The sequence below is a fragment of the Euleptes europaea genome, chromosome 9 (genome assembly GCF_029931775.1).
Source record: "Euleptes europaea isolate rEulEur1 chromosome 9, rEulEur1.hap1, whole genome shotgun sequence".
Lineage (NCBI taxonomy): Eukaryota > Metazoa > Chordata > Lepidosauria > Squamata > Sphaerodactylidae > Euleptes > Euleptes europaea.
This window is the reverse complement of record NC_079320.1, coordinates 83,769,981-83,796,814: the sequence shown is the minus strand read 5'-3', so window position 1 is coordinate 83,796,814 and position 26,834 is coordinate 83,769,981. Positions and strand designations below refer to the sequence as shown.

Sequence of the window (26,834 nt, the reverse complement as noted above, 5' to 3'; positions counted from 1 at the left end):
CCACCTCTCACTGTCATACGGGACTGAAATACAAGGGGAAAACTGATAAGCTGTGAATGCTGTTATACCATTTGCTCTGAAAAGGTATGTTCCAGAGTTATCTCCACTAGCAAGCAACTACAAATACAAGTCACTGGGAAGCTATAAATGGTTATTCCCAAAATCTTGCATTAAAGTCATTTGTGAGCTACAGCCTATCCATAATCATTCCAAACACTTGCTAGTGTGTTTTTACCCACTTTCATTTTCTGTATCAGAGAAAGAAGAAATAATCTCTGAAGTCTGAAAGTCTTTGCACCTGCGTCACCAGTAAAAAGCCATGTGTCTAGCTAGCATTTAAGGTATAAATAGATAACTTGATTTTGTTTCGGTGCCGTAATTTAACAACTTGAATCCTAGTACATAATGTTTCCAACAAGTCCTTGGCTCACCTTGTGGAATCCAAGTTCTATCACTTCTCTAACCACAGTTTGATGTTACATACCATGTGGAAGCACATGAGGATTCAGAAATTAAAGCCAAGTTTGAGGATTCTCGCTTGTGATCAACCTGAAACTGTTTGTACTTTCAAACAAAATCATGTATAAAGAGTGACATGGTTACACAGGCAAATGTAAATGTTATTCTAGAAACCACGTCAACTCAGTTATTGCAAAGAAAAGGGAGCTTACCGTAGGCCATAGCAAGGCAATGTGATGAACCTGAACATTGCCAGAAAAACTCTTAATGGAAGGAGAGTGAACACGTAGAGAAAAGCATCCAGGCACAAAAAGATTCCAAAAATCATCAACTAAACAGGAAAAAGGGGAACAAAACAAAAAAGATAAATTAAGAATGCCACCTTTTAAACATTGCTTCCAATTAATACAATACTAATCATGTTTGTAAATTGATTATCCAAAAGTCATTCACTGAAGATAAAGAACACAATAGCATCCAAATTATCTAGCTCAGGTGATGTCGAACTCAATTGTTACGAGGGCCAGATATGACATAAATGTAACTTGGTCGGGCCGGGCCATGCCTCGCCAGCCCAGATTGAGTGTGTGTGTGTGTGTGGGGGGGGGCCTACCTCGGCTGGCTCATGGGCCAGATAAGAAATCTCAAGGGGCTGGATCTGGTTCAGGGGCTGTATGTTTGATACCCCGATGTAGATCAGCCTCAGTCTGAATTCAGGGATCTAAGAATGCTTCAGTTGGTCATGTTAAAGACCTTTGGCAGGAGACACTGAGACCTCTCAGAGGCTTTCCATACCATAGGCCATGTTCTCCTCTTGAGTCTGGGGCACTGATTCACAGTGCTTCAGCTCCTGTATCATGTGTGTGTGTGTGTGTGTGTGTGTTAGTGTGTGTGTGTGTGTGTGTGTGTGTGTGTGTGTGTATCAGAAGGTTACTTTTTTCCAGTGCAAGATCCTCCCAAGTCTTTCAGCATCTATAGGCATCCACTCCGGAAAGTTGTCTTACGTTTTGGAATGGACTGTCATAGCCTCTATTTTTCCTTTCCATCTAATTCAGCTACAGAAGCTCCTTCCTGTGACTCATGCCCAGGTAATTTCACATTTAGCATACTGTAATATCATTTCTGTGAAACTGCCCTTGAAAAACTATCCAGAAATTTCAACTTGTAGAGAGTGCAGCAGCAGCGGGCCCGTTTTTTGTTTTGTTTTGTTTTTACTGCTTTTAGAGGGAAATACAACATCAATTCTCCACGAGTCCTTTTGAGGAGAAAACCAGGACAAAGCATTTTAAATAAACTTGAGTTTCTTTACTATTCGTTTTTACTGGTTTTATTATTTTATTCTCCACCTTCAAAGTGTTTTATTAAAAGGCAAATTTATCTTTTTCTACATATAAATAAATTGAAACATCTATATCATTAAAAGCAAAATATAAAACTCTACAGCAAATGGTTCACTCCGATGTTATGAGCAAACCACAAGTGTTCATGATGATAAAAAGCCATGGAAATCCATGTCTCGTGCTCTTCCACCACCACCACAACCCTTCTGCATCCTATACCAAGACTGAAGACTTCCTGGTTTAGTTGTGACATCCAAATCAGATGGTTTAACAAACCATATTTTGAATCTAAAGAATCCAAGTTTGCAGGAAAGAAAACACACTTAATTAAACCACCTGATTAGGACATCACAGCAAATTCTGTTTAAAACTACAAAGTCTTCAATCACAAGACGGTACCTGAGAAGAGAGGGAGGAAGTTTGCAAGTCAGTTTTATTTTGGGCTTCTCCTGACCATGAGAAAAATATGGCTTGTGGTATCTGAATACAGCCAATGGCTTGGATCCAAAATTGCCATTCCATTGAAGCCACAGCAGTTGTTAATGGAATGGCATTTCCATCTGCAGAGAAAGGGATGGTGATTTCCCCCTCGCAATGCAGACCTCTATACATATTGCCCCCCCACTGTAACAAGTCATCTACTCACCACAGGAACACATTCAGGGGGCACAAAAGGGGGAGGCAGGGAATTTACCTTCCTTTAAACATGCTGCCCAGGATTCAAGTCAGTATCTCTTGACGCCTAGTTTCCTAGTAAGGATGGAAGGTATCCCAATGTTGTGGCAAAGACCTCCAAGTAGAAACCTATAAGAATACTGTGAAGCAGTATCTTCCCAGTTCAGATGTTTGAAGGGAGCTCTTGCAAGTACTATTTGTTTAGCTTGTTGAACCCTGTGAGCACCATACAGTGCATTTGTAAATTATTTGGCAAAATTCTATTTCAGAACATTCCATATTTTGCAAATTTTCATGACTCAACTACTCCATTTTTTTATTGCTGGATTGTCTTCAGAGGCAATTTCAGATCATCAGTTCCACCCTTCTTTCTGTTAGACTATAATTTTTTAAAATTTAAACCAGCCAACATTTGCTGACCTCATTTTAATTGTAACTGTAGCTTTTATTTTATTTTTTGCAATTTCTCTTCATATGACTACCTAAGCTTTTATTATTGGACACAATAGATAATTTAACTAACAGAGTTGTCAGATTTGCTTGGCTATTAAAATACGGAAAAGCAGGACGAAATCTATGCAATAGCCAAGGAAGCATGGGATCTTTATTGTCCGGAACCTTTCAGATTAGTTTTATATGAATCTTAAAAATATTTATGACTTGAGTGTTTTTGTAATGTTTTGTCATTTTAAGTATTGTAATTTTAGCCATATTTTGTCTACGTGCTCTACTATTTATCAATCAATTCTGCAATCCTGTTTTATTTGATGGTCTATCACCGTATAAGAATAAACTGAATTGAATATGACATAAACTAAGGAATTCAGCTTTGTCAATATCAGACATTTCTCAACTGTGTTCCAGGCAAAACTAGTGTTCACCAGAAACCTATTAGGGAATCCAGACAACTGTCCCATCACTACACAACTTCCTCTGTACATTCAAAGTATTCTAGAGCAGTTTCCCAAACTTTTTGAGTCATAGAGCACTTTTCAGGAGAGAAATTAGTCACGAAGCACTAATTTTCACCTAGTACCTAAATACTAAACCGAATGACAGTAGTATTTTTCTTTCCAATCTCTTCTTGGAGCACTAGGAGATGTTTCATGAAACACCAAGCACTCCTTGGAGCACAGTTTGGGAACCTCTGTTCTAGAGCACTGGTTCTCAGCTGGTGTTATGCGTGCCACTGGTGGGACAGAGGGTTTGAATAAAAGCTACTAAGAGGGTTTTAATGGCCTTTATTAACAATAAGCTCCTTCGACCAGAGGTCTTGAGCCGTACAATAAAATCACAGTTCATATATCGATAACAATTACAAATTAAATGATAAAAGGAAACATCATGCCACCAATAAAATAACATCGTGAGATTGTCATGTTAATATGTAGCAGGGGAGTGTCTCAAAGATATTATAAAAGATGACAATTTGGCCACAGATCGTGTAACTGCAGGCCTAACATCAGCCAACAAAAAGGAAACTACCTGAGTTTCGACGTCAAATTGGTAGTTGCTCAAAATGGGAGAGATTCAAAGTTCTTGCAATGAGGACCACAGATCACAAAATAACAAAATGTAATCAATGGTCTCAATCATGCTAGAGGCATAACAGAGGCAGCCAGAAAAGGGAATATTAGTAAATTGCCCCTTCAATTACGCATAGGCAAAGCATTCAGTCCATCTAGCATAAATGCACAGTGGTTGCTAGGAACAGAAAAGCAAGTCTTCCTCCATATTTTAAATGGGGAAGAGATTCCAAGGGCTAGGACAGAGCATACACGGTGAGCTCAAAACTCTGTACTAACTCTGTCAAGTGTGATTACTCTCCTTTTGATCTCTCTCAGTGCTTTGTAATAGCCCCTATTTTGGATCACAGTAAGAGAAAGATCAAGACACTCAAATTCACTATCCACTAACTACCCTCAGGCACTTTTATAAATATCTTCCCTCAGAAGATGTAAAAGAGAGAGATCTTTTTTGATATATGCCACTACAACTGCAAGATTGGTTTATGCAGCAAAATGGAAAATGTCTGAGACACTGGATAAGACGGACTGGATTAATAAAATGCTGGAACTAGCAGAAATGGCTAAACTTACTGCATTAGTAAATCAAAAGGAGAATATGGAATTTGTGGGAGAATGGGAGGCATGGACAACATACTGTGTAAATGAATTTAACTTGGGAAATATAAAAGGTTATGTTTTGATCTAATTCAACTGATTAAACTAGAAATAATATTAATGTTAATATTCAGAAAAGTCAAAAAGATATGTAATTAAATTTATAATTGAAATGCTATAATGAATTAGAATTTAAATACAATGGGGAGAACAGATATATCAAATAGATAGAAGAGGGGAGAGGGGAAGTAAAGAAGTTAGAATTTATATTGTTTAGATAAACATTGTTTATGTTGTACAATTATGTTAAATTGAATGATGGAACTGAATGTGATCTAAGTAGAAAATAAAAAAAATATTAAAAAAAGATGTAAAAGACCTGCACAGGGGCTTGATACTGAAAAAAGGGGATTTCAATCTCATATTAAAAGCACAAAGCCAAGCCCTAAATTCCAGTGAGCATTGAGCAAACTCCATTAGTCCAGTTACTGCAACACAAGATGGTACTCCAGCTATTCGACAGAGATACAGTAAGACTGGGTAATAGAATCAGAGCCACCATTTATCCCAATAACTGCATCATATAAAATTTGTGGAAGCATCATTGCATTAAAGTTCTCAATAGCTTCAGGTACATATTGCCCTCCTTTGGAGTAGAAGAAAGCATACAACAGCGTTTCTATCTACTTTGGCAATTTTTTAGCTAAAAAAATATGATATTTCTGTGTCATATTGTGACTGAATGTAATGCTCAGATATGTGAAATGGGCCATTTGTTCAGTTTCCCTCCCATTTGTAAGACCAAGTCTAACAACTACTAAGAGGGTTTTTAATAACAATTACCAACAATTTGCTCTCACTCAACCCCCATGTCCACCGGCAAGTTTGACATGCTGTCTCCAGTCAACTGTACCTGTCACAGCAAATCCATCTGTGATCTTTTGGCATGCTAATAATAGCCTTTGGCATGCTAGTAGTCACTCCGTAGAAGTAAAAAGAAGAAGAGTTGGTTTTTATAGCCCAATTTTCTCTGCCTCAAACCGGCTTATAATCACCTTCCCTTCCTCTCCCCCAACAGACACTTTGTGAGGTAGGTGGGACAGAGAGTTCAGAGAGAACTGTGACTAGCCCAAGGTCACCCAGCAGGCTTCATGTGGAGGAGTGATGAGTAACCCACTCTAATTCCCCATTCCCCCTACCCACCAGCTACTTCCTGCTCACCCTAACTGCCAGGGATTATCCATTGTGCTTCTGCAAAAAAATAATAAAATAAAATAAATTCTATCCTTAACACTTATATAAATGATAAATATAAAAGCTTCAATCAAGACTAAATTCCACAGTCACCAGGACTTCTGCTCACAGTGCAATTTTCCCACTTCTCCCCTCCCACAACAGCTTGCAATCCGGTTCTTAGAGGAGAGGGGACCCACAGGAACAAGATTTCAGGGGGCATTTTTCTGTGATGGTAGGAAACAGGAAATCTTTGACAGAATGATTGGTGGGATGTAAGATAGAAAAGACTGAGAACCCCTCTTCTAGAGTTTACATTGGAGTTCATGCAGAGAGACAGTGAAATTCAGCAGTCCCGTGTGAGCAGAGCCCTGACCTGGACAGCTCAGGCTAGCCGGATCTTGTCAGATATCGGAAGTTAAGCAAGGTCAGCCCTGGTAAGTATTTGAATGGGAAACCACCAAGGAATACCAGGTTTGTTACACAGAGACAGGCAATGGCAAACCACGTCTGAATTATCTCTCGCCTTGGAAACCCTACAGGGTCACCATAAGTCAGCTGTGACTTGACAGCCAAAAAAAAAAAGTGAACAGAATAAGCATTCTACAACATGCCTCAGAATCTTTGGCAACACACAAGGGGTTCCTCAACAGACAAGAAGAGGTCAGAATTGTTGTCTAAATGTATATACTATTTGAAAACCATTGATTTATTAAGGTTGTGCATATCAATAAACCCTAACCAAAAATAAACCTGAAATTATCCGTTTCAGCAATATTCAAGTTTTGTTTTTACCAAATATCAAAACCTAGGAATAAAGTCAAAGCCGGATAGCCAATTGCCAAATCAGCTAAATAGGTTTGGCTTTCCCCTATGGGATTTTTAAATGAGCACTAAATGATTTTTAAATGAGCACTATGGGAGGCATTTTTAGGTACCGTTACCAAATTTTCAGGGGAGCTTCAAGGGACTCTATTTGCATGAACCCCAAAGTTTGGTAAAGACTGGGTCAGGGTGTCCAATTTTATGGTATCCCGAAGGGGTCACCCCCACTCCTCCATAGAGTTTACACTGCTTCTCTATGGAGAAGGGGGTTGACCCCTTCAGGACCCCATAAAATTGGACTCCCTTTCTGACAGTGAGGGCGGTTCGACGATGGAATGCGCTGCCTTGGGGGGGGTGGAGTCCCCATCTTTGGAGGTCTTTAAGCAGAGGTTGGATGGCCATCTGTCAGGAGAGCTTTGATTGTGGGATCCTGCATGGCAGGGGGTTGGACTAGATGGCCCTTGTGGTCTCTTCCAACCTTGTGTGGTTTTTGTGATTTTGTCCAACATGCTTTTTTGCAAACTGAGATCTTTTGCACTAGGCACAATCTAACCCAACTAGTGTGCAAAGAACTTCACTGTCTTTAAATGTAGCGTACGGTAGACTGAACTTCTCCCAAGGCCTCTACCAGCAGTACCCTTCTTCTTCCCCTCTCTGATTTTTATTTTAACTCTGAGCCACAATAATTTTTTTTAATTTTTAATTAGTCCTAATGAAGGTGGTATTTGCTGTCCCAGTTTGGATGGATAACAAGGCTGCCAGTATTTGTGTGTGTGTACGTGTGTGTAAAGTGCTGTGAAGTCACAGCCGACTTATGGCAACCCAGTAGGATTTTCAAGGCAAGAGATTAACAGAGGTGGATTGCCATTGCCTGCCTCTGCATAGCAACCCTGGAATCTGGTCATCTCCCATCCAAGTAATAACCAAGGCCCACATTGCTTCATTTAGGTCCTGTTTGAAAGGTTCTCTTCCCTTCTAAATAAACTCAGCTCTGCAACGTTGATCCATGCGTTGGTCACCTCTAGGCTTGACAGCTGGAAAGCTTCCGCCATCGCAGAAAGCAAATACAGTGTTGTTGCCATATTCAGCTGTCAGACACTATTCCAACATCAGTCCTCGTCTTTCAATTTGGTTCTGAGATTCATCGGGGATGGTGTCAACCTTTAAAGGATTTCATGCTTTATCAACCACATACCCAAAGGTATGTGCATTTCAACAGAGATAAAGTGCATTTCAACAGAGATAAATGTAAAGTTCTGCATTTAGGTAGGAAAAATCAAATGCATAATTATAGGATGGGGGAGACTTGTCTGAGCAGTAGTGTGTGTGAAAAGGATCTTGGGGTCTTAGTAGACCAAACACTGAACATGAGTCAGCAGTGTGATGCAGTAGCTAAAAAGGCAAATGCAATCTTGGGCTGCATGAACAGAAGTATAGTGTCCAGATCCCGCGAAGCGATGGTATCGCTTTACTCTGCTCTGGTTAGACTTCACCTAGAGTATTGTGTTCAGTTTTGGACACCACAATTTAAGAATTTAAGAAGGATGTAGACAAGTTGGAACATGTCCACAGGAGGGCAACAAAGATGGTGAGGGGTCTGGAGACCAAGTCCTATGAGGAAAGGTTGATGGAGCTGGGTATGTTTAGCCTGAAGAGGAGAAAACTGAGAGGGGATTTAATAACCATCTTCAACTACCTGAAGGGCTGTCATATAGAGGATGGTGCCAAGTTGTTTTCTGTTGCCCCAGAAGGTTGGACCAGAATTAACGGGTTGAAATTAAATCAAAAGATTTTCTGTCTAGATATTAGGAAGAATTTTCTAACAGTTAGAGCGGTCCCTCAGTGGAACAGACTTCCTCGGGAAGTGGTAAGTGCTCCTTCCCTGGAGGTTTTTAAAGAGGTTAGATGGCCATCTGTCAGCAATGCTGATTCTATGATTGTAGGCAGTTCATGAGAGGGAGGGCATATTGGCCATCTTGGGCATGGAGTAAGGGTCACTGGGGGTGTGTGGGGGAGGTAGTTGTGAATTTCCTGCATTGTGCAGGGGATTGGACTAGATGACCCTGGTGGTACCTTCCAACTTTATGATTCTATGAGCTAGGTTGAAGAAGAGTTGGTTTTTACGTGCCTACTTTCTCTACCACTTAAGGGAGACTCAAACTGGCTTACAATCACCTTCCCTTCCCCTCCCCACAACAGACAAACCACCGCTCTTAACCACACCATGCTGGTTGGACTTTTTCAATAAACTCTGCCATCTACATTCCTACATGGCCAGTAAGAATTTGAAAACCTCCTCAGTGTTCTAGAAAGCCTCCTTCCTATGCACTACAGTATTTTCTGCCCTAACTGAGCTAAGACTGTGTGGTACCTTATGTGTCTCTCTCCTACAGCCTTGCCTTTTCTGCAATGCTTGCAGGGCCTCTTGTGTGCTATTGGCCTTATGTTTGACACCCAAAAGGTAGACTTCACTCCGTGGAGTGGTAGGGTAGAGACCTGCAATACTATTTACACTGAGCTGCCACTTTAGTAGTAGCCTGTGTGGCTGGGTCTGCTCCATGCATGGTAATGGGGGATGATGAAGAGAAGGGGTGCGCCATGAGCAGCAGCCTCTGAGAATACCACATCTTCATCATGAACCTTTCACTCATTTAGCCTTGTGACTGTGTGGTTAGACTGTCACTTTCTGGAGTGGGAGAGTTTTCTTCTGTCCACATGCCTCCAGGCACCCAGACATCAGGTTCTGCTTTTGCAGCATGGAACTCCAGCCCTGTCCCTTTACATCTACGAAATGTCTCTCTCATCACTGAGCCACAAGTGTTGTGATGTTGTAGCTTCCATTCTTGACTGTCTGAGTGGCTCCTTCCCCTTGCAAATCACTTGCTGCCCTCACATGACCTTTCCTACAATGAGATTTGAAGCTATCTCCTAGGAGGAGGAGGAACAGGTTCTCCTTGCACACCTTTTCCTCAAAATCCCTGGGTTGCAAGCACCAGCTAAGGCATTTGACATACACACTGTGACATCTTTCAGGTTGTGCCATGTATGAATGGAGTAGAATGTACGGAATGATGTTGCTATGAGGTCCCTAGCATTGCTTCTTCCTGATAGGTGTCTCCCATACATGGAATTGTGGGAGTGTCATCAAGAATGTCACTGCGATTGGAAGCTGGTGGCTGTGATGCTAAAGACTCTTTGGGAATGGCTGTCATAGCTATATCAGCATACTTTTTTACTTCTTTACTGAGAGAGTATGGAACTGAGTAGTTATGCCAGCGTAAGTTCAGACTCAGCATCGGGCATCTTTGCCTGCAACACAGAACAGACCTGTAAATTCTTTAATTGGCTCACAGCCCTACAAATTCAGACTAGCTTGCAGTGTTCTGGCTTTCCATCTTAAACAAAAGTAAGAAAGCTATATTCTACCATTTCCCCTTGAAATTCCTTTACAGTCAAGGGCCAATAACAATTTTGAAAGGAGTTTGGCTTCCCATCAGGCACCTAAAAGCTTTTCTAAGCAGTATCTTTTTAAATTAAGAAATAGAAATGAAGAAGTATTCCCCCCCCACTCTAGAGGCATCTGCATTGCAGCCATTATCTTTCCAGCTAATTTCTTAGCATTATTCTTCCAAAGATAGCCATATTTCCTGAACCGTCAGAGAACTGATACAAAAAAGAACACACATGCTGCTTCCTCTAGGAGACTACGCCTATCGCTCTGCTATGGCATTCTAGGTTTACCTGGCAAATGCCTGCTACAATTATTACCACCCTTGTTTTTAAAAAGTATTTTATCCTCCTCTTCTACTAGGTTTCCTCTGAGTTATTTTCAAGACCCTTACAAAACCCATCAATTTGAAAGAAGAAAATCAAATTGCTATGATTATGAATAAAGTGTGCTTGTTGCTGGCACCCAAAAGATGCTGTTCATTGTCCACTTACTTGTGAGTAAGTCCCACAGAGCACAGCAGAACTTACTTTCAAGTATATATGCACAGGTCTGGGCAGCACAAATTCACCATGGGCATATGTATGCTCAGCCTTCCATTGCTGTGAAAGAACACGTGCTTATTACAGATATTGTTTCTAGACACACTGCATTCTAATGAAGGAAGCTTTGAAAGCGTGTGTGTGTGTGTGTGTGTGTGTGTGTGTGTGTGTGTGTGTGTGTGTGAAGGGCCGTCAAGTCGCAGCCGACTTATGGCGACCCCTTTTGGGGGTTTTCATGGCAAGAGACTAACAGAGGTGGTTTGCCAGTGCCTTCGTCTGCACAGCAACCCTGGTATTCCTTGGTGGTCTCCCATCCAAATACTAACCAGGGCTGACCCTGCTTAGCTTCTGAGATCTGACGAGATCATACCCCAACAATCTTGTTGGTCTCTAAGGTGCTACTGGACTCGAATCTAGCTGTTCTACTGCATTTCCCAGAATCTAGATTTTGATGATGCTTGCATATTTTAATCTCACAAATCCATGACAGGTTGTTTACATTTTGTTACTGTTTAAGCAAAGAAAGTTCATCAACCTGACGTTCTAGTTAATGCAGATCACCTTTGGATCAGGGTGGATTTGATTTAAATTGGGATTTACTAGTAAGACTTGATTTAAATCATGTTTTTTTTCCAGAAAGACTCATTCTTGTTGGTATAATCTTAATATTTACAACCAGATTAAGGTTTCATTTTTGGAATAATAAAATTTCAGAGTAGTTTTTATAGTTATAAAAATTACTGATTTGGTGATACTATTAGAAATACATAGACAGATAATTATGAAATTATTGTGAGGTGAACTATGTCCAGGGCATATTGGAGGGGGTGTTGCTAGGTATATAAAAAAAAGGCATAGTGTCTAATATACTAGCAACCATTAAAAGGGCAGACTCATCCACAGAAACCTTGTGGGTGATAATTCCGGGCCCAAAAGGTCATTTATTACTGGGGATGTTCTATTGGCCCCCTGACCAAAAGGCTCAGGGTGATCTAGAGGTGGAGAATGAAATCAGGGAAGCGTGCAAAGGTGATGAAGTAGTAATAATGGGAGACTTTATCTACCCTCATATTGACTGGATAAATGCATACTCCATTCAAGCCAAAGAGATAAAATTTCTAGACATCCTCAATGACTGTGCCCTCGAACAGTTGGTCATTGACCCAACCAGAGGGGAGGCGATCCTGGACTTAACACTCCTTGGTGCTGCCAGTGACTTAGTGCGGGATGTGGATGTAGTTGAGCCATTGGCAATAGTGACCACAATGGCATCAAATTTATTTTATGTGTATGTCAGAAAGTGCCTGGGAAATCTCACACAATTACCTTTGACTTTAAAAGAGAGAACTTCTCTATAATGAGAAACCTGGTAAAGAGGAAGTTGAAAAGAACAGTTAGGAGGGTTAAATCTCTGGAAAAGGCTTGGGGGTTACTCAAGTTCACAATGCTAGAGGTTCAGCTAGATTGTATACCCAATGTCAGGAAAGGTGATATTAAGTCCAAGAGATCACCACCATGGCTAACGGGAAAGGTGAAGGAAGCTATTAGAGAAAAAAAGGCTTCCTTCAGAAACTGGAAGGCTTCCCCAAGTAAGGCAAACACAAACATGCACAAAGGAAATGCAAGCAAACAATTAGAGATGCAAAAAAAGATTTTGAGGGGAATGAAGCTGCCTTCTACTGCCTTGGTCCCTCAAAGTCAGTTTTGTCTACTCAGACCGGCAGCGGCTCTTCAGGGTCTCAGACAGGGGTCTTTCACATCACCTACCTTAGTCCCTTTAACTGGAGATACCGGGGATTTAACCTGGGACCTTCTGCATGCCAAGCAGGTTTGGAGTCCACTGCTCCAAATCACCACTCTTAACCACTACACCACGCTGAGGGGAGTGGACATGTTCATGGAGGGCTATTCATGGCTACTAGTCAAAATGGGTATTAGTCATGATGCATACCTATTATCTCCAGGATCAGAGGAGCATGCCTATTATATTAGGTGCTTTGGAACACAGGCAGGATAATGCTGCTGCAGTTGTCTTGTTTGTGGGCTTCCTAGAGGCACCTGGTTGGCCACTGTGTGAACGGAGTACTGGACTTGATGGACCTTGGTCTGATCCAGCATGGCTTTTCTTATGTTCTTAAAAGGGTCCTATTTCTGTGTTTTAAATATCTCTGCTTGATGTTTATGTGGGGAGAGCTGGTGCCTTCTTTTTAGAAGATACAAGCATCATTAAGATATTCTTGTAATACTCCGGGAAATTAATGCTTTTCCCAATTTGTTATTAGCAGTCATTAAAAAAAAGGAACTATGTAGGTCATTCACATACTCTAAATCTGCCAATTCAGTTTTACTGGTATACTCCTGTATGTGTGTAAAGTGCCTTCAAGTCGCAGCCCTTTTGGGGTTTTCATGGCAAGAAACTAACAGAGGTAGTTTGCCAGTGCCTTCCTCTGCACAGCAACCCTGGTATTCCTTGGTGGTCTCCCATCCAAATACTAACCAGGGCTGACCCTGCTTGGCTTCTGAGATTTGACGAGATCAGGCTAGCCTGGGCGATCCAGGTCAGGGCGGTATACTCCTAGCAGTGGTAAAAATGTTTATATGAGAGTAATTCTTTAGCACATTACTTACTAAAAATAGCACCTACTATAGATCACAGTTTAATATCCTACATCTAAAAGTAGCTTAGAAAGAAAGAAATAAGAACAAAGCAACTAGTGCTTATAAGTGGTGTGTTCCACCTCTTAAGGGTTTAGGTTGACACTAAAATGTTGACCGAATCTTCAGTTTTTTCTAAAGAACTTTTATGCTTTACTTCCATATGGCAATTTATCTGAAGAACTTTTATGCTTTACTTGCATACAACAAGAGTAGGGCAACTAATCACTGTTCAATTACTGCTTCATTATTATGGTAATAGTATAAACACATCTGGTCCTTTCCATTGCTAATATTTTAGATGGCCTGGGATGCATACCTTCCCCTCTCCCTCCCCGCCCCCCGCAAAAAAACCTGGCTCATCAAATCCACTGTTTGCAAGATATTTACATTCGGGCAAGTCACAAAGAAAATGCACAATTTTAAATGTTTTAATGATGTGTGCATTTTGGAGAGGCTGATTTTAATGGTTTTAAAATGTGATTTTATCACGCATGTTTTAAATTGTTTAGCTGCCTTGGTGGTCCTTGTAAGGGCAGAAAGGTGGGATATTAATGATGTAAATAAAAAGAATTTTTAAAAGCAATTTTGCCCCCTCAGCTGTCAGTGATATCCACAATAACTCATTCTACTGTCATCCCTATCCTTTCATTCTAGATAAATGCCTCTTTCCCCTCAGAGTATTTCTTTTTTGTGTTATTTAAGTAGCAAAATCTACAAACAGCTATTTTTAGTTTTTGAAAGTGAGGCTTCATAATTAATTCAACATTCCAGAGAAAAATTGCAATATTAAAGCAATCATGAAACCTGTAACAGCTAATGTAACAGACACTTGTATTATAAAGTTATACTTATCAGGGCACCAGGATTAACTGTAGCTCATTGTGAAGTGAAAATTCAATATGCTTACATGGGTTTGACTTTTGAAATTGCCCAAATTAAATGCTCTTGAACATTGGGAACACCAATCTTAACTTTGGTTCAGCTTCACCCAAGTGACTTCAGAAAGTATAACTTCTCTCTCCATTTTTTAAAAATTAGCACACAGGCTTAAATTAAGTAGTTCTTAATTACTTAAATTTCTCCCCCCCCCTCCCGCAAAAAAAGAAAATCATTTATGTAAAGAATTTGCAACCACCCAAGGAATTTCTCACTTCATAGCCACTTCTTAGTCATCACACTACACTTATCGCTACGGCTGGCATCCATTTGCTATGTTCTCTTGCGGCATCTTCCACTGCCAGAGCCAAGCCACATTTAAATCAGACCACTGCTTATCTCTTTGGCGGTAGAGCCACTGCAGAAAAAAATAACAAATGATGCTCTGGCTGCACATGATGTTCTCCTTGATGCAACACCACTTCTTTGGAATGCAGCCTATACATTTAATAATCTTATAAAACAAGCAAATGCCATAAAGTGTTCTTTCATGACTCAAAACTGAAGCAGAACAGTAAGGTGCAAGATACAGTCTTGCCATTTGCCTTTTATGAACTCCCATAATACATTTTGTTCTTGTATAGCATCTGTTTATATTATCTACATACACATATTTATGAATTAAAAAGAAAGTCAAAGTGAAACATATCAACTACTCTTCAATTACAAATTATGCTTATTCTAAAACGCTTGTTTTGCAGTAGCTACTTCTGTATAAAATCATTAAGCCAAAAAAATTGCTATGTTTACCTTTTCCAGTTCTCTAGGTATTCGCATGCATGTGTATACCCTTTCTCTCCGTTCTGTGTACTTTGCTTCATTATGTTCAAGGAAGTATCCCCTGGTTAGCTCTGCGTTGATGAACCGGAATAGTGAAAGATCTGCAGGAGAAGAGCACAAAAAGACAAAACTGAATAAAAAGCAAATCTAAATCTTCTAAGTGAGTTTTTCAAATTTCAAAAAAAATTCTCGCCCTCCCTCAAGGTTACATGGTTATTACAAGCAAATTCCCAAGTGGACACAGTTTTACTTAGCTTTCACAGAAATAAGCACATCCTGCAGTCTTATCTGAATCTGTGAGCTCCAATATGTACACATTTTATGAAGAACAGCTTCCTTTTTCATTGCACTGACAAAAGCTCATCCTCTCCTGCTTTCCCTGACATACACAGGAAGAAAACGAGGAAATCAGCATACCCCCTCCAAAGCCCTCACACATACAGTGGAACTGTATGCAGGTTCCCAATCAGGATATACGTCTTCATTATCAACATTAAAAAGGAAGCCCAATGTTACATTTATGGCTAACTGGTAATTTCCTGGATCATACTCTTAAATTCCATCAAAAAACAAATGGGAGAGAGGAGGGATGCTTTCTGAACTCTGTAAAATGCTATTTCTGGCCAAAATATATGCATGTGGTGGTAGAAAGTGCCATCAAGTCAGAGGTGATTTGCCATTGCCTGCCTCCACGTGGGCTGAGAAAGTTCAGAGAGAACTGTGACTGGCCCAAGGTCACCTAGCAGGCTTCATGTAGAGGAGTGGGAAATTGAACCGGGTTTCCAGATTAGAGTCCATCACTCTTAACCACTACACCATGATGGCTCTCAGTAGTGAAAAATACACTACTGCTCATATTCCTTAAGTTGTTTTCTGATACAATTATGTTAATTTGAGGAATTCCCTGCATCCCCTAGTCACATCTCCATTTTTCTAAATGTCACACCATTGCCTCATTCTCTCTAAATCCTTCCTTCCCTCCTCATTGCTCAGTTAATTCTCAGCACATGCAATTTCTAACGCCCCCCCCCTCCAAGTTTGCTCAATTCCTGGCGCAATGGTAGCTTCATGGCTGAGTTTATGTGCAGTTCTCAAGTGGTCACGCTTTGGTTCAGTGAAAGACCATTTAGATTATGAATTATATATATACTCCTTGCAGAGGCAGCAGGAAAATATACTACAGCAACATGGCGCAAAGGTCAGAATTCCAAACTAGGATCTGGGAGACCCAAGTTCAAACCCCTACTCTGCCATGGAAACTTGCTAGGTGACTTCTCTCAGCCTAACCTACTTCACAGGGTGGCTGTAGTGAGAGGACAGGAGAACGATATTATAAGCCATCCTGAGGGGGGGAAATGGGGTATAAATATCTAAATAAATGTTTTTGGCTGTTGCTGGTGGCCACCACACATAAAAGATACTGGCCCAACACAAGGGGCTTAACAGATCTGTGAAAGGCTCTCTTCCTACTGAAAAGTGTTCTTCTCTGTGTCACATTTGATAGTAACAATGCAGATCCTATTGAGTCTAGTCAGTCCAGATGCAGGCAATAGGCTTTGCACTATCCACCCCATTTTAAGAATTGGGACATCAGGTAGAAGTGGTGTGCTGACAGTTTGGAGCCAGTTTGGTATAGTGGTTAGAGTGCTAGACTAGGATCTGCATACTATGTTGTTACTTTTCAGGGCCCAAAGGGCCAACTAAAGCACCTCAAGATTATTTACGTAAACTGCCCTCTTAATGCATAATAGGGCATGTGAACTAAGATTAACCAGAGGTTAGCTTTACGCACGAGATACATATTTAAGAGCTTCTGCCTGCAAAATGAAGAGGGAGGTTGAACTATGAAATAAGGTAAGCCATGGCAAGACTGCCAAGTCACAACTCTACAAGCTCAAGTTCACAGTAAGTGGCATTAAGTCCATAACTGGCAACGATACTCAGGCTAAAGTGACCTGAGCTAAAATTATCGTACTTTACAAAGTGTTCTATGATTAACGGGATGCGTAATAAGAAAGTACAGCTTCACTGTACCAAAAAGGTACACAAGAGAGATGGCAGCCATGCATGAAATTTGTAGTCTCATCCAACACAGCATTTGCTAAAAGCTTCCACCAGCAAGGAACTGTTCAGAGACAGGTTTTTCCAATACAGAATGTACCTCTGAAGTATTCTTCATAAACTGAGGGCTTTAATTTTCATCTGAGGGATCTGAAAAACCAAAAATGCATGCCATTTTTTCAACAGAACCTGTGAAGAGCCCTCAACACATGTTGTTGTGAGGGATACTGGGCCATGAACCAGGGACCATGCCTTTGACTGTGGAGTTCATGGTTTCACCTTGGCTTCAAAAATCAGTCTAGCAGGGCTTCAGTACAGCATCATTGCCACTCCGCAGGCCCTGCCAAGGCAAGCGATTGGTCCCAAGGCAGGTAACCAATCCCTGCCATGTATAAATAATCCCAGGACTACTTAAACCAGGGGTGGGGAACCTCCGGCCCGTGACATCATCTTATCTGGCCCGCGACCCACCTGCCTAGGCTCCACAGAGCTAGTTGTCGCTAGCCAGGCTTTGCTGGGAAGCGAGAGCACGCCTCTGCATAGCCCTCCCCCTGCTCTACCCCATGCGTCGCTAGCCTGCACGCTGGATGAGCCATCAGAGGTTCCCTGCCCAGCCCTCCCCCCGATGGATCCCCCAGCCTGCAAACTGGACGCGCCGCGGGAGGTTTCCTGGCAGGGGCTGTGGATCAGGGGTAGAGCATCTGCTTGGCAGGGGCTGTGGATCAGGGGTAGAGCATCTGCTTGGCAGGGGCTGTGGATCAGGGGTAGAGCATCTGCTTGGCAGGGGCTGTGGATCAGGGATAGGGCATCTCCTTGGCAAGGGCTGTGGATCAGGGATAGGGCATCTCCTTGGCAAGGGCTATGGATCAGGGATAGGGCATCTCCTTGGCAAGGGCTATGGATCAGGGATAGGGCATCTCCTTGGCAAGGGCTATGGATCAGGGATAGGGCATCTCCTTGGCAAGGGCTGTGGATCAGGGATAGGGCATCTCCTTGGCAAGGGCTGTGGATCAGGGATAGGGCATCTCCTTGGCAAGGGCTGTGGATCAGGGATAGGGCATCTCCTTGGCAAGGGCTGTGGATCAGGGATAGGGCATCTCCTTGGCAAGGGCTGTGGATCAGGGGTAGGGCATCTCCTTGGCAGGGGCTGTGGATCAGGGGTAGGGCATCTCCTTGGCAGGGGCTGTGGATCAGGGGTAGGGCATCTCCTTGGCAGGGGCTGTGGATCAGGGGTAGGGCATCTCGACAGGGGCTGTGGATCAGGGGTGGAGCATCTCCTTGACAGGGGCTGTGGATCAGGGGTGGAGCATCTCCTTGACAGGGGCTGTGGATCAGGGGTGGAGCATCTCCTTGGCAGGGGCTGTGGATCAGGGGTGGAGCATCTCCTTGGCAGGGGCTGTGGATCAGGGGTGGAGCATCTCCTTGGCAGGGGCTGTGGATCAGTGGTGGAGCATCTCCTTGGCAGGGGCTGTGGATCAGGGGTGGAGCATCTCCTTGGCAGGGGCTGTGGATCAGGGGTGGAGCATCTCCTTGGCAGGGGCTGTGGATCAGGGGTAGGGCATCTCCTTGGCAGGGGCTGTGGATCAGGGGTAGGGCATCTCCTTGGCAGGGGCTGTGGATCAGGGGTAGGGCATCTCCTTGGCAGGGGCTGTGGATCAGGGGTAGAGCCTCTGCTTGGGAGGGGCTGTGGATCAGGGGTAGAGCCTCTGCTTGGGAGGGGATGTGGATCAGGGGTAGAGCCTCTGCTTGGGAGGGGATGTGGATCAGGGGTAGAGCCTCTGCTTGGCAGGGGCTGTGGCTCAGAGGTAGAGCATCTGCTTGGCATGCAGAAGGTCCCAGGTGCAGGATGGACTACCAAATGTGCAGCATCTCTCTCTGTGTACTCTGTGCCCTTCCCCAATCTGGACCCTTGTAAATTCAATCCACGGAATTGCCAGGTTGGGCAAGAAATGAACAGAGGTGAATTGTCATTGCCTTTCTCTGCAGAACGACTCTGGTATTCCTTGGTGGTCTCCTATCCAAGTAAGCTTAGCTTTTGAAATCTGATGAGATCTGGCTAGGCTGGGCTGGGCCATCCAAGTCAAGATCCAGGCAGCATGTAAAATTTCTTAATAAATATAGATATATAGATACAGATATATATAGATATATAAACTATGAAGTACACTGTAACTATAACTATAACTAAACTATATAGATATAGATATAGTTATATATATATTAGTTATATACCGTATTGTCCGGCGTATAAGACAACTGGGCGTATAAGACGACCCCCAACTTTTCCAGTTAAAATATAGAGTTTGGGATATACTCCTCCGCAGCCGAGGCCTGCCCCTTGCGAGCTCCCCTGCCGCCCCCCTTCGCTCGCCTTTTGCACAAGGGCTGGGAGTCGAGCCGGGGGGCTGTTCCTGGAAGAGCCCCGCCTGGGGAGTTGGTCACATTCTTGGCCGCGCTGCAAGAGCGGAGCCAGACGCACCAATGCGCAGGCGGGGAGGGAGGCGGGGAGGGAGGCGGGGAGGGAGGCGGGGAGGGAGGGCCGAGGAGGAGGAGGAGCGCGCAGCCCGCCCGCCCGCATTCGCTCAGCCCTGAACCACCCTCAGTCTGGGCTGGAGCGCGGTGCGGCTGCAGTCACGATGCCGGAGCGGGTGGGCAGGAGCCAGGAGGCGGAGAAGGACGCGGGGAGAGCGGCCGCCCCGGCCAGCCGGCCAGCCAGCCGCCTGCCTGCCTTGCGCCGCCGCCGGAGCGCGGCCGAGCGCTTCCCTCCGTGCGCCCCGGCGCGCCTGGCTCCGACTCCCAGCCGGGCAGCGAGTGCCCTCGCCGGGCTCGCCTCCCCTCCCTCCTCCGGCGGACATGGACAGAGCGGAGGCGGCTCCCCAGGCAGATTCTACAGTCCGGCTCAGAAGTTTCAGCACCCGCCCTATAAGATGACACAAATGGCCCTTGGCCAAAAAAAGGTTCCCCACCCGACTTAAACCCATCCCTGGATACCCTGCCCACACGTCAAGATCTGCTGCCTTTTGCATAAATCCAGTACATCACCTTTCCTTCATGGCCCCTCTTCCTACACACCTTCCATCAGTGCTTCCATTCTTTCCCAACTTTGCCTTTTGATGGCTTCCTTGGCCAACAAACCCCACTTGCCTTTGACATAATCTGTTCATTTTCCAGATGAACCCCGGTGATTGACCTCAGGGAACCTGAGCCCTGTCTCAGTTCTCTCTCTCTCTCTCTCTCTCTCTCTCACACACACACACACACACAGATTTCTTGTCTTGCAAGCCATGTCTACCTCCCACCAAAGACTTAGGTCTTGATCCTACAGCCAGTCACATCTGAAACTACAGGCAGGAGCCAACTATGTTCCAGGTTATGATGATTCAAGAAAGCTAAACATTTTAAAATGTTCACTGTTGTGCTACAACTTGTAAGCTTTTCTTCCCATTATCACATGAGGAAGGGACAAAAATGCATTCTACCCTGAGTTCCTTGAAGTAAGGGTGGGACAGAAATGTGCTAGACAGATTAAGATTAACCCTGAACCCTTCCTTTCCAAATAAGTAAAAATAAATTTTAAAAAAGAGCCACGTGGGGTAGTTGTTAAGAGTGGAGGACTCTAATCTGAAGAACTAGGTTTGATTCCCCACTCCTCCATATGAAGCCTGCTGGGTGACCTTAGGCCAGTCACAGTTCTCTCAGAGTTCTCTCAGCCCACGCAGAGGCAGGCTATGGCAAAGGCCAAAGACCTCCCACCTTCCTCTGAATGTCACTTGCCTGGAAAACACTATGGAGTCGCCATAAGTCATCTGTGACTTGATGGCACACACACACACACAAAGAAAAAGAAAACTGCATTAGAGTACACTCCTATGTTTACTAAAAATGTAAGCCATGGTTTTCTCTTTGGGAAGGAAAATATGGAAAGCTTTCCAGTTATCAGGGTTAAATCTAATTATCCAGTCTTCAGCTTGTCCAAGCAAAGTCTGTGTTGATATTCTTGGCTGAAACAGTGTACAAACAGGTACACTGTTTACTCACTGAGAAGGTCCTATCCGCTCTGAAGCAGAAGGGCATCTTGATCTTTGGGTGTTTCTCGCCCATTGCTAGGGGTAGGCAGGACTAAACTAACAACTTCCTGTCTCCTGGCGAGGAACACCTCCCCTTCCAGTTCTTCTACAGCAAGCTCAAGAGACAGGGAAAGGCACTCACAAACAAGGAGTACAAACAATAAACTGAACAATAAACTTAGAACCATTCTATATGTATTGCCACAATATTATTAGGCCGATCGAATCCGTAGGCCAGTTTGGTGTGCTTCAGCCCACCCTTGTAAGATGATGTTGCCATCTCCGGGTGGGCAAGATGCCCTTCTACTTCAGAGTGGAATGGACCTTCTCGGTGAGTAAACAATGTACCTTTCCTGCTCTGAAGGAAGGGCATCTTGATCTTTGGGATCTCCAAGAGCAATGAAATACCCGGTGGGAACTCAGTCCTCATCATCTTCCACCACGTGCTGTAAAATACGTCTGCCGAATGCCGCTTCGGCGGATGCCATAGTATTGATCCGATAATGTCTAATTAAGGTAGTCATGTCGGACCAAGCAGCCGCTTTACAGATCTCTTCAGTCGAGGCTTGTTTGAAAAATGCGGCCGATGTGGCTGCGCTTCGCAGTGAATGGGCTGTGATCCCATTCGGAACTTGGACACCACTGGCTAGGTAGGCTTCTCTGATGCATTGTCTAATGGATGTGCTGATAGACTGTCGGGACATGCGAAGTCCCTTGTTGGGTGCAGAAATGGAGATAAACATAAATTCCGTTCTCCTAATGGATTCAGTTCTAGATATATAAATATGAATAGGTCCAAGGTGTGCCAACTCCGCTCTCTGGGAGTAGAAGGATTAGGACAAAAGGAAGGGAGGTGAAGTTCCTGAGACTGATGAAACCAGGAACCCACTTTGGGGATGAATGAGGGATCAGTACATAGCACGACCTTATCTTTGTGAAAGATACATAAGTCTTTGCGAATAGAGAGGGCACCCAATTCTGAAACCCTCCTGGCAGAGGTTATGGCAACTACAAATAAGGTCTTCATCCTTACTAATCGTAAGGAAACTTCTCTCATAGGTTCGAAGGGACTTTTGGTTAGAGCAGAAAGTACAGTGTTCGGTCTCCAGGTAGGGAAGCGGTGAGTCACCGGAGGGGTAGACTGAGCTACTCCTTTAATAAAAGCCTTAACCTGAGGGTGTGATGACAGAGGAATCCCATCAATATCCGGACAGACTGAGGCAATAGCAGACACTTGCTTTTGCAAGGTTGCCGCTCTAAGGCCCTGCTGCGCACCGTTCTGTAAAAAGTCCAGTAACTGAGGTAGCTTAGGAGAGATAGGCTTGATCGTCTTCCGGTGACACCACCTGGAGAAGGCTTTCCAGGTGTATTGATATATCCTTGTAGTAGAAGGGCATCTGGCTTTAAGGATGGTCTCCAACACCTTCACGGAAAGCCCAAGGGCTAAGAGCATTGCCCTTTCAACCTCCAAGCGGTCAATTGAAACCATCCAGGATCTGGATGAATCACTGGTCCCTGTTGAAGGAGATCCGAGGATGTCGGAATCTGCCCTGGTGCCCTGGTGGAGAGCTCCATGAGTGCCGGAAACCACAGCCGGCGTGGCCAATTGGGAGCAATCAGGATGACTTCTGCTCTCTCCGCCCTTATCTTCCTGATCACTTTTGGAAGGATAGGCAGTGGTGGAAAGGCGTATAGGAGACCCGGAGGCCACTGAGTCAGAAGAGCGTCCACTTGCTCTGCTTCCAGATGGTAGAACTGGGAGAAGAACCTTTCCACCTGACGATTCTGGACTGAGGCAAACAGATCCACCGTGGGTGTTCCAAACCAGCTGGTGATGGCTTGAAAGACTTGAGTATTCAGGATCCATTCCCCTTCCTGGAGGGTCTGACAGCTTAACCAATCTGTCTGAGTGTTGTGGCAGAGTGTTCTGCCCTCAGAGACAAAAGGTATTTTTCTGCCCAGATCATGATGGCCGATGACTCCTGGTGCAGGCGAGAAGAGCGAGACCCACTCTGCTTGTTGATGTGGGCCTTGGTCACCACATTGTCTGTCCTGATTAGCACATGTTTGTTTCTGACAGGGTCATGGAATTAGATGAGGGCTAAGGGTACTGCCCTGTGTTCGAGGAGATTGATGTGGAGAGATGTTTCTGACTGGCTCCATATGCCCTGAGCAAAGGAGTCTGCCACCGTGGCTCCCCATCCCTTGAGGCTGGTGTCTGTAAACACCTGGACTGGCTGTTCGTGTAGATACGGTTGTCCGACTGTTAGATTGTCGACTTTGGTCCACCATAAGAGGCTCGTCCTGGCCACCAGACTGAGGGAGAGGGTCTTGTCTATCTTGTGTGTGATGAACAGCTGGAATGGACGCAGCGCTGCTTGAAGTGGTTGGAAGTGGAAGAGAGCCCAAGGAATCAGGCCTAGACATGATAACATGAGGCCTAGGAGCCTTGTCAGAGCCATCAGTCGATGTCGTGATGACTTTACCGTGGACTTGGCCACCACAGTAATTTTGCAGGCCTTGTCTGTTGGGAGGAATACTGAATTGGTGGTGGAATCTATGACCGCTCCCAGATGAGGGATCCTCTGCGACGGGCTTAGCAAGCTTTTGGCTTTGTTTATAAGGAAGCCGTGCATTTCGAGTGCCATGATGTCTCGAGTGGTGTGTTGAAGTGCCAGGTTGTATGAGGGGGCACATATGAGTAGGTTGTCTAGGTAGGGATGTACTTGGATTCCTTCCTTCCTTAACGTCGCCACAATAGCCACCATCACTTTGGAAAAAACTCAGGGGGCAGATGTCATCCCGAATGGTAGTGCCCTGAACTGAAAATGAAGGTTCATATAGTTGAATCTCAGAAAGCGCCGGTGGGACTGATGGATGGGGATATGCATATAAGCCTCTGTGAGATCTATGGATGTCATGAAGGTGTTTGGACGCAGTGCCTCTATGATGGTTCGCAGTGTTTCCATACGAAAATGTTTGGCCTGGATGAATCGATTGAGAAATTTGAGATCCAGGATAGCCCTCCAGTCCCCATTCTTTTTGGGGACTGTGAAAAATATGGAGTCAGTCAATTTATTAGAACAGTCCATGACCAGTAAAATATCCATCACATATACAGAATAAAAGGTATTAATTTTTAAAAGGAATTCAAGATGACCCAAAACATATAACTTCTAAAACATTATAAACAATCTTAAACAGATTAACCATTAAAATCCATGGATAATGATAGACACTATAATAAAATTAGAAATGCTATGACATTCAACCTACCTGAGGCCTGTACTGTTTATAAGTGACTTACGTTTGATAATCGCAATATACAGAAATTTAGCCACCAAACATGATACCCATATACTCTTATCCTCCAAGAGGTATCTCAGAAATATGCTCTCTGATTGATGCAAGGAATTTCCGGGTGACCTAAAACGCCTTAATAGGGGTTCAATTAACTATTTTCTCTCCACTTCATACAAAGCACAGTGAAATAAAACGAGTGGAACTGTCTCAACAATGTCTTCCGAGCAGGGGCAAAGTCTCAAAGACACAGGGGTTCGTCGAAATCTACCATAAAGAACCGAGGAAGGTTCAAATCTTGCCCTTGAAAAAGCCCATCTGTGATATGAGTTTGAAATATTAGCCAGGAAGTCAGAGGATTGAAGGGCAGAGATAGGAGCATCTACCACAGGCAATTCCGACATATCCATTGCATATGAGGCCATATCATATAGTTTCTTGGCATTGCCAGAGAACTGTTTATTATGTAGGGGTTTGTCCCATTCAGCCCTAATAACTTTCTCAAAGTAGTCTTCTGGTAAGGGGACCATTAACAGTCTGGGCATCATTAACATCATTAACACCATTAACATCGTGGGAAATATTCCTTGGAACCTTTACGTCTGGATGTAGGCTTAGATTCCTCAGGATCTTCAGCTTCATCAGATAGGTCTAAAGCAAAAAGTGCCTTGGCCAAAAGAGGCTGGAAATCATCAGAACAGAACAGCCGAGGCTGCTGTTCTTGAACGAACTCTCCTTCCTCCTCGTCAGCCCCAGAATCCCTATCCACAGGGTAGGTTTCATTTCTCTGCTCTTGGATAATTGGCACTACTTTCATAGCTGCCTTAGTGGGCCACTGCCTAGAGGGGGCGCTTTGGCTGTAGCCAGGCTCCTCCTGCATGGGTTCAGATACGACTGAGGACCCAGGGGAATATGTCCAACTATATGAAAACCCTTGAGGAAGTGGCTGAGGGAGTCTTTGAGGAGGGAAACCCTGCTGGAAGGGTAGGATAAGAGATTGCAGCCTCTGAAAATGTCTTTCCATGGAGCCCTCTATCATATTATGTATCTGTTCAAATGTGGGGTTCTTGTGGGATCCCCCTTCCTCTGAAGGGTGGGTTACTTTGCCCTCTGTAGGTATCCTGGGCTCCACATCCAAAGGCGCAGCAGAGGATCTGGCGGGGACCTTAGAGGTCGAAGTGGAACTCTGCTTAAGCTGGCGCTTGCGGCTGCCGCTTTCCCCCCCGCCATTGTTTTTCTTCAGCGATTTTCCAGCCGAAGTAGATGGCGGCAGCGACTTTCTGCTCTCCCTCTCCAATAGTCCGCCAGGGCTGCTAACGGCAGGAGCCGATTTTAAGGCCAATTCTTGATCTGCGTCAGAAAGGACTCGATGTCCTCCGATGCAGCTTCTCCGGCAGCCATTTTGTTTGCAGCGTCTTTCCCGCTTCTTAAATTTAAAAAAACAAACGTACCCAAACGAGAGGGAGGGTAGGGAGGGAAAACAATTGGATACGGCAAGGTAAGGAAAAGAATCTATTCTAACCTAATTTCGCTAGACCTAGGCAGCAGCTATGGCTGCAACGCTCTCACCCCAGCGAAGGCAGGAGAAGAACTGGAAGGGGAGGTGTTCCTCGCCAGGAGACAGGAAGTTGTTAATTTAGTCCTGCCTACCCCTAGCAATGGGCGAGAAACACCCAAAGATCAAGATGCCCTTCCTTCAGAGCGGGAAAGCTGTTAGCTCAACCCATTCCAGAATTAAGTTGGTAAACTTCTTTACTAGACAAAAGCTGCAGTTAGACATCAGTGACCCAACTGTTTAATATACTGACAAAAAAGATTGCTGCTGTGCCCAAGTAACCTCTTGATCACAAGTTCTGAACCCCAGTTTAAAAGACTTGTACTATTCTTTTAACTAAAAAGCATCTAAATATGAAACAGTGAATCCATTAGCCAGGAGCATTCACATACCCCATTATCCAGAGGATAGATCAAAACAGCAGCTGTAAGCAAAAATCTGATCCGTCACTACTGCAAAATTTCCCATTGACTTGATATTATAGTGGCTAAACCTGCCAGCTTTTAAATAAAGGAACTTTCTGTATATGCAATATCTATGGATTAAGTAAAAGCCTTAGGCATACTTTTCAAAGTTAGTTTTTGTATCTGGGCACCCTTCCAGCGCACAAAAAACAAACAAAAAGAATCAAGTGAGAGTGTATGTGCATAAACTGCAGCGTTTACTGACAAAATATGCTGGTGCAAAGGCATGACTCTACAGAATATAATCCTGTCAAATAATAAAACATCAACTGACAATATATGCCCAATCAATGGACCAGTGTCCGAATGCTACAAATGATATTACCAATTATATGTAGTCCAGCTTGCTTAGGGAAACCTGCCAAGTT

At 43.9% G+C, this 26,834-nt stretch overlaps 1 protein-coding gene across 1 annotated transcript in view; it reads right to left on the bottom strand.

The window, feature by feature from the left end:
• TAPT1 (transmembrane anterior posterior transformation 1) overlaps positions 1–15,118 on the bottom strand; it is an 86,856-nt gene extending 71,738 nt beyond the window's left edge. The window contains exons 1-2 of the mRNA XM_056855336.1: positions 14,990–15,118; positions 672–790 (exon numbers count right to left, since the gene is read on the bottom strand). Coding sequence (XP_056711314.1) covers positions 672–790; positions 14,990–15,016 — 146 coding nt within the window. The 5' untranslated portion in view covers positions 15,017–15,118. The remainder of the gene's footprint in view (positions 1–671; positions 791–14,989) is intronic.
• Positions 15,119–26,834: the final 11,716 nt, after the last annotated feature.